This window comes from Homalodisca vitripennis, unplaced genomic scaffold (assembly GCF_021130785.1).
Source record: "Homalodisca vitripennis isolate AUS2020 unplaced genomic scaffold, UT_GWSS_2.1 ScUCBcl_4319;HRSCAF=10438, whole genome shotgun sequence".
Taxonomy (NCBI): Eukaryota; Metazoa; Arthropoda; class Insecta; order Hemiptera; family Cicadellidae; genus Homalodisca; species Homalodisca vitripennis.
This window is the reverse complement of record NW_025780427.1, coordinates 8457-17427: the sequence shown is the minus strand read 5'-3', so window position 1 is coordinate 17427 and position 8971 is coordinate 8457. Positions and strand designations below refer to the sequence as shown.

The following is an 8971-nucleotide window of genomic DNA, read 5'->3' as shown; positions in this document are numbered from 1 at the left end:
TAGCGTCTTTATGATTGGTTTTCATTACTACACTAATGTAGTATGGAGAGATCAGAAATTTTGTTTATACATATTTGTAATGTTATTGTTTAAATTAGTAAACAAGAGTTATTAATGTTGAAAACTATACTAATTGGCTGTTGCCTCCTGGACTATTTAACACTAATCTCTGCTGGGTTTTTAAATGCTTAAATTTGTATTGCGTCACCAAGAAAATTACAGATGGATATGTAAACAAACACCAATTCTGTAAAGGGAATTTTTAATTCTTAATATACACAAATGAATTTAAACTTAACTAAGATCCTTACTTACAGAAAAAATAAAGTCTTACAGCTTGTTAATACTACAAATTAACATTTGTTGTGTAAAAACTAAAGTAATCCCTTAATACGAATAAATAAATATTTTAATAAGTAGCAAATAACAAATACCTTTAAAATAAATTAAACAATTGTCAAAAGTGTCATAGATAGTTTACTTAATAAGAGACTCAGCTTCCAAAACTCAAAACCTCTTTTATGTCTTTGGGACTAATTTTTATATGACTGAATAATGTGCTTGGGGATCATTGCACAATCTACGCGACTACGTCATTTCCATCATCACTATTATTCACTTTATTCTATACACTTTCACCATAATTACTCACCGTCAATATATTCACATTATTCTGTACAGTGTCGCCATTTCCGACAGGGCACAACAAGAGACACCACTACATAAAAGTTCATAAAAAAGACTAAAATTAAACCTTATACTAAATTACCGATAAAATTTAACACATTAAGTGATGAATAAAAACATAACGAAGGTGTATTTAATAGTCGTAAGACTAGATGCAGATACGATCACAGGAATGCTAGAGTATCACCACATGCTGTAGTCACTGTCTTCTTGGTAAAGTGTGACGAAGAAACCGATGTACGTGAGGTAGACGATTATGTTACCCTGCAAGAGTCAGGTAGCAAGCACTCCACTGGATCTACAACATATTACTATCGTTAGCGTGATAACGAGTTATAAATGAACTAACAGGTCATAATCCACACCTTTTGTCAATATGATGAAACCAGACTATTTAAAAATGTCCTTTAACTGAGGTTCGCTAGGTTTAACATTCAATCAGTCTATGTATATAAAAAAATAATACCAACAATTATTTCATAATTTTGCCATAAGTAAATCATTAGACATCTCCTTCTTAATCATAATGTTTCTTCCTTGCCCTCAATCACTGAAGTTATATTTGAATGACTACAAGTTGCATTGAGCAGACTTTATTATTAGGCAAGTTAAGACTTGTTTTATAAAATGTTTCCAAACAACAAAAATTGAGACACGACTTTTTCACTCTCTCATAGAAGAAGAGTGTGGTCATATTGAGATTAAATGAACAAATGAATTTTATTTCCCATAAATAATTACATAAATACATGCATGAAAAAGGCGAGAAAAATATACTGGCCACTTTAACCAGTAGTGTGGCCAGTTGTACAAATAAAGAATATAGTTTTAAACATGTGAATCAGAGTCTAGCATTATAATAACTTTACTTAGTATTTCGCCAACCGCAACATCTGAGGGTTTCAAAAAGAAAAAAAAAAATATATATATTAGTGAAAATAAATAGTAGGTATAAATGATTTTTTAAATAATAGAAAGAGAAAAAGTAACTAAAATGACCAAATTATGCATAATAGGCACACACACATGCATGTACATATACATCCACACATATACTTACGCATACATACATACATATACTTGCACATACATATTATACTTTATATTGTGAAAATGAACACTATATTTAAAACTAATACATTGTTAAAATATTCTACATCCTGCTGAGAAGAAAGCCAAGTGATTGTTTGCTTACAAAAAATATTGAGGTTTTTCGTACTCTTGAATTGTAATGGTAGTTTATTAAAATATTTGGGTCCCAAATAATGAAAGGAATGTCGGAAAATAGCTTTATTAACTTTTGGCAGTTTGAAACAATTATTTACACAACTTCTAGTACTATGTGGGTGGTTAGGCATAATATTTTCTCTATTTCCGCTTCTAATAAAAAACAATCTCAAGACTTTAAAAATGAATAGGTGCTGAATGGGTAGAATTTTTAAATGTTGGTATAATGGAAAGGAATGTGTTATTTTAGACTTTTTTAAGATTATACGTAAGAAGTAATTTTGAGTCATTCTTAACTTGCCAATTAAAGTTTTGTATGTTCCACCCCAACATGGCAAGGCGTATTGTAATCTTGAATTAATAAGGACAAAATATAGTGTTCTTAATAATTGTTCGTTACAAAAATTTCTCAAAAAGTAAAATTTTCTTATCTGTGATCGTAATTTGGAGTGTAAATCTAGAATGTGTGGCTCAAACGTAAGTTTTTTCATCAAATAGAATTCCCAAGTATTTAATAGTTTTTACTTGCTCTAATGATTGACATGTACATAGTTGGAAATTGCAGCTTGAGGAATGAAATATCAATCAATGGGTAGGGTATTTCAAAACCGAAAAAATCAAAAGTAACAAATTTAGTCTTATTCACATTAACTTGCATTCTATTAGTGAGACACCATTTCCTGTGTAGTAAAAGATCAAAATTTATTAAATCACTAAATACAATAAGGTTTTTTTCTGCATAAAAAAGAGCTATATCATCTGCAAAAGCGTTAATGTGTCCATGGAAGTTAAGGTTTAATAAATCATTAATAAAAATTAGAAATAGGGTGGCTGATATCACTGATCCTTGAGGTACTCCATTTTTGGACAATTAGTTGGTTGCTAAAGGTGGTATTTATTTTTACTTGTTGTTTCCTTCCTATGATAAAGCTTTTAAACCAGTTTAGAGCCACTCCTCTGGTTAAATTAAATTATTAAATTACCATCGCTTGTTTTCTCGTTAAATATTTCACACAACTTAAATATTGTATGTTCACCTCATGAAATGTATTCGAACCTGCTTACAAATTATAGTAACTCATGAAATAAGAGAATTATGAAGGAGCAAAATCCCAATGCAAAAGAAGAGTAAGATAGAGTAGAATAGAATATATATTTATTGCGTTGACAATATATATTACATTGTATGGCAATAGTCAATAATACCAATTTTTTACAGTATTTATCTTAAAAAACTAAATCCATTTACTCGACTTTCCATACTGCTGCATGCAGGCTCACATTCATACACATACAAAGAAACAAAATTCAAAATTCGTGGGATCAACCCTCAGGATTACAACACCACCCCAAATATCAATCCCAAGTGTGCTCCATTGGAGATACACTCCAATAACTGCAATTACAATAATTATTATCTACTTATCGCAGTCACAACCCACTTAGGTTGCCCACAGAATTACTCAACACAGTCTTAACATGAATAATTTACATTAATCTTTCAGAGCTTTTTCAAATTTTTTTCTTATAATCCTGTAATCCTGCCTTTCAATGGGATTTGGATGCTTGAAAATCTTGGTGAATTTGACCTGTATTTTTCTTGACTCAATTCGATCACATTTTGACATCATTGTAATTCTCAAAGAATGTACAAATATGTATTGTCTATTTTATTTGAAAACCTTAAAACTCCCTTCTACAACTAGGTAGAGACTAACTACTCCTGAATCATTTGCTCTTGAACTAAATAGAAGATACTCACAACGGGGACAACAGCTGGGGCACGAGCTAGTACAATGGGCAAAGCGAAGGATGATACTACAAAGCCCATTGTCAGAAAGATGGCCAGCTCGATGCTAGAGTTGGAAGAACCCGTGTGTTCGGTGTAGCGACGGGCCAGTATAGTTGGCATTGGCGCCAGCACATAGAAGACCACCACAAAGAATGGCCACCAAACTCTGCATGGACAAAAAAAACAGTCACTAAAATTACATTTAAGGCTTAGAAAAGGTTGTTGCCCTCTAACTGAAAAAGTTACAGGTTCCATTCCTGGACAGATCAATAGAAATGTTCTAAATGGGTTTGCATCATAAACGTTCAGTATAATCAATGCCACAGGTGTAAAATGAACTGTCTTAAAAACATACAAAAGTCACCACAGTAGAAAAGAATGAGTCGTTTCATGCTGATAATAACTTTTCCCGGTCAACTTGTCTTTTTGGCCCTCATAATTCTACGACCAAAATGAGGGCATACAAGTGTTTGATATTTAACATTGTCTTTATGGGGTAAAATTTAAGGTTGTTTCATTACAGCTGGCTCTTAAGTCATCTAAAATTAATGGAAAGCCTGGAAAAATCCTGAGCCAAGCTATTGAGAGATGTGAGCATAAAATATTTGGCTTTCATTGCTACAAATACAAAAAAAAAAATATAAATATGGCCCTTGTATTACATTAACGAACTACACTTAGTTATCTATGTTAACTAAATTAACACACTTAGGAAGAACTCACTTTTCGGCAGGCAGAGCACAAGCCAGAATGACTAGTGTCATGCCGATTGAGCCTGTGAATGCTAACGTCACCAACCTGCAACAAATACACAATTTCTCAATTACAAATAATATTTAACATAAATTATGATATCACTTTGTCCAAGATTAAAAAGTTATTTAACAATTCGATAATATAATAAAAGTTTTGTAGAAATAATACAATAAATATTAATACATTTTGATCAGTTTAACTTTACACAGCATAAGAATTAGGCAATTGGAATATAACCTGTAGCTTGAGGACAGATGCAATATCATGCCAAACAATTACAGTAGCTGCAATCTACATGAACAAGGGATACAAATGCTCACATCTGAGTCATGCCGAATCTGAGAAATAACTGTTTAAACAAAATACAAGCCACCCATGACTCATATGTAACAATTCACTCCATTGTAATAATTACAAACTTTACTTAGGTTTGGTAAAATCTTATAAGGTTATCAACTGAAAGCAAGGACGTAGCCAGCAAGAGGGTTAAAGGGATCCGGACCCCCCCAAATTTTCAATTGTTTCAATTGCTTTTATAGTAAACGATAATTATTATTAAAATAATTTAGTATTACTGACATATTTTGCTGAAAGATCGTTCTCAACATAGAAACGAGTCAAGAACTTTTTAAGGAACAATATGGAGCCTTACTTTCTGTCCACTAAGGGAAAATACCAGTTGTCTTGATGCCCCACAAAATTTCTTTCCTGGCTACATTATTAACTGAAAGTGAACTATGAGTCATTAGTGAACCATGCCACAGTTAACATATCAAATAGAAGTATTCAACTAGTTTATCGCCTGTTCCCCAAATATAAAAACATGACCAAATTTAAATATTTTATGTTGCATATTGCAATTCTTCAACAATACCTATGTGCTACAAACTATATATTTATGAACTATTAAGCATACATTTTGTACACTATGTTTTATTAATTAGAATCACCTTTTGCAAAATTGATTTCCGTTTGATTAAATCTAATATTTTAGATAATTAATTTCTTGCTAAGAAAGAATTTTTTGTTGAATTACATTATAGAGGCTAAATTTTCCAAGTAAACCCATGTACATAACCAGTACATAACCAGGGTACATAACACAGGGTACATAACAGAGTACATAACCAGGGACTGGACCAAGCTATATTAACTGGTTTGATGCAGCCAATATTTTGACAAGTTTTATTGTAAAAGTGTTTAAAAAGTGTTTATCTTGTGTTAAATCAGTGAGTTTTTCCTGTGATGACTGCGCTGAAATAATAGGTATCACATAATTAGTAAACATTTCATTAATATTTACCAAGGAGTTTTGCCTAAAAACTATAACCTAGATAATATTTATTGCATGAACATTTAATCCATGGCAAACAATCTAAAAAGTCTTTGCAGTGATAAATTTTGAGTCTGACATAAAAGGTGCTCTAAGATTTTTATTTTATGAGTGGATTATTTATAGTGAAAACATTAACTTTACTCATAATATGTGGACTATTTGTCCATGAAGCAGAGAGAGCTCTTAACTTAATTGACAATGCTGTGAAAAAGTACAGCAGCACTAAAGTAATCTTAGTTGACTTGCCATCTAGATATGATCTTAAGAATTGGTCTTGCGTAAACAAAAAATTAAGAAAAACTAATGTCGCTTTAGAAACTTTAAGTCAAAGATATCCTAATGTTACTCTGGTCAAGGCTAGTGAAGCTGATAGAAGTTTTGTACACTAGGCATGGAATGCATCTTAATGATAGTGGGAAGAAATGGCTCGCTGGGAGGATTTGTGATGTGCTAATTAAGAGAACAGAGCCAGAAGTGACTATAACGCAGAGCATCCCTACCAGCCAGATACCTGTGATACTGTCACCTTCAGTTAGAAGAGAAAGCCCCAGCAACACAGAACAACAGATGCTGTGCACATACTCTGATTCCAACATTGATGCCCAGGTTATTGGAATATCCAGGCTTTTCCACATCGGAGGACAAGGAGACTGAGACATATCCGTTAAACTGCACCCTGTCACATCTAATCACACCAACATAGAGAAACCGACCCATCAAACAACTGACCTAAAACCTTCTGGTCTACTTATAGCCCATCTAAATGTTCAGTGCATTAAAAACAAAATAAATTCCTTAGATTTCTTTCTTAAAAAATCGGATTGTGAAATTCTTTGTTTAAATGAACATTGGTGTACACAGGCTGAATTAAGCATATATCTGCCCGAAGACTTTCAACTAGCAAGTAGCTACTGCAGGACTATACCTTATGGTGGAAGTGGCTGTTTTGGTTAAAAACTCACTTAAATATGCGTATGAAGTTGTTACAGTTGACTCTCTATGTCAGCCTAAACATTTTGAAGCAGCTATGATAGCTCTTCCTGAAATTAAATTAATAGTAGTGTCAGTGTATCGAACTCCTGATGCAAATATAGATTTTTTCACAGAAAAAGTTGCAAACCTTTTGGACAAAATGGAAATGAATTATAAATACAAAAATTTTAAGATTGTCATTGCGGGGTGACATTAATATGGACCCAAAGTAGTAATAATTTTCATATCAAAAATTTTGTAAATATGCTGAAATCCTACGACTGTTTCTGCCTGAACTCTGAACCCACCCGGTTGCACTCGTGTTTGGACAATTTTATCTCTAACTTTCAGCCTGGTACTGTGGCGTGTGAAATAACTCAGCCTCACCTATCGGACCATTTGGGACTTCTTCTCAGAATCAATTCACAATACCTAACATTGAACAATGAAGGAGTTTCTCATAATAGCAGACCTAGAACTATTACATACAGATTTGACAAACAACTTCTGCATCAATAAGTTAAAACATAGATTAAGTAGGATTAACTGGAGTAATGAGTTCTCATTAGCTTGTAATGTTGATGAAGCCTTTAAATCATTCATGCAAATTTTATCTGAAAATTTTAATGAGTTATGTCCGATAAAAACTAAGATTTTAAAAAACAGTGGTGATAGAAGCTCTAGGTCAGTTATAAAACAAAATTGGTACACACCCTACCTTGGTAAAATTAGGTTACTGTTTGGACATTAGTTATGATAAAGTTAAAGCAAACCCTAGCCTTATCCTAGCACATAATAGACTTAAGAAATTTTATAGAATGCAAATAGATTTGGCAAAAAATAGCTGCAAAATGATAAATTTATACTAGAATCTAATAATCAATGTAGAGCAGCGTGGAAAGTTATAAATTCTGTAACAGGCCGTGTAGCAGATAAGAGTGTAAATGCCAGTATACCCATTACAGCAAATCAGTTTAATAATTTCTTTGTAAAATATTAGTAATAGTTTAAGTAATTTGCCTAGCCAAAATGTAACTAGTTCCTTGGATATTTTAAGCTCATCTTCTATCAAAACTCCTGTTTTACCTTTCAAATGGCAGGAGATTAACAATATTGATATTCATAATACTGTAAAAGAATTTAGCAACTCTAAAGCTGAAGATGTTTTTGGTATGTCCAATTTTTTGATCAAAAAATATTATTGAAGATATCTCCTTTCCTTTATCATACCTTATCAATTGGATGTTTACTGTAGGCACCTTCCCACAATGTTTGAAAATTACAATTACTGTTCCAGTTTTTAAAAAGGGAGATAAGTCCTGTATAAATAACTACCGCCCTATTTCCTTAATTGCTGTAGTCTCTAAAATAATTGAAAGGTTACTAAAAAAACAGATGGAATATTTTTTTTGAAAATAATCGGATACTGAATCCTACTCAATATGGCTTCAGAAGTAAATTATCTACCATTAAGGCTCTTGAAAATGTCATATCTACTGTTCTCGAAAGTTTTGAAAACAAGGAGGAAGTTGCAACCTTGTTAGACTTAAGTAAAGCGTTTGATTTGGTACCACAGAGTGAGCTAATTGATAAATTAAAGTATTATGGTGTAGAGGGGCGTGAGCTGTCTCTTCTCACCTCTTACTTGTCTGATCGTTATCAGTTTGTAAAGGTTGGTGACCAGAGGTCAGACCTTCAGTGTGTGAGAAATGGAGTCCCTCAGGGCTCTGTTCTGGGTCCTTTCTTATTTGTTATCTTTGTTAATGATTTGCCTGATTTTGTACCAAATAAAAGTATTCTTTACGCCGATGACACCACTCTATTGTCATCAAACAAGGATAGCATGCTAAATAAAGTGATAATTACATGAAAGAAAGATCCTTCCTCTGGTTTGATGCCAACAAATTAAGTGTAAACGATGAAAAAACTGAGGAGATTGTCTTTAGTCTGAGCTCAAAGGTGGACAGTAAATCTGTAAAACTGCTGGGCATAAACCTGGATTCAAAGCTGAATTGGTGGGTTCACATAAACTCTCTTTGCTCTCGCTTATCGAGGGTTATTTTTCTATTGAAAAAATTAAAATCCTGTACAAGCAAAAATCTAGTTATGAACGCTTACTTTGCTTTTTTTAATGCTCACATTACTTATGGCACTCTCTTGTGGGGCAACTCTGCTGGTGCAAAATTAGTTTTTAAGACTCA

General features: G+C 32.7%; 1 protein-coding gene across 1 annotated transcript; it reads right to left on the bottom strand.

Moving 5' to 3' along the window:
* Nucleotides 1-245: 245 nt before the first annotated feature.
* Nucleotides 246-4576, bottom strand: LOC124372899 (leptin receptor gene-related protein-like). Its single transcript, XM_046831309.1, is given in 4 exon segments — nt 246-951; nt 953-985; nt 3677-3872; nt 4430-4576. Coding segments are annotated over 4 exon segments (351 nt in total). The 5' UTR covers nt 4471-4576; the 3' UTR covers nt 246-870.
* Nucleotides 4577-8971: the final 4395 nt, after the last annotated feature.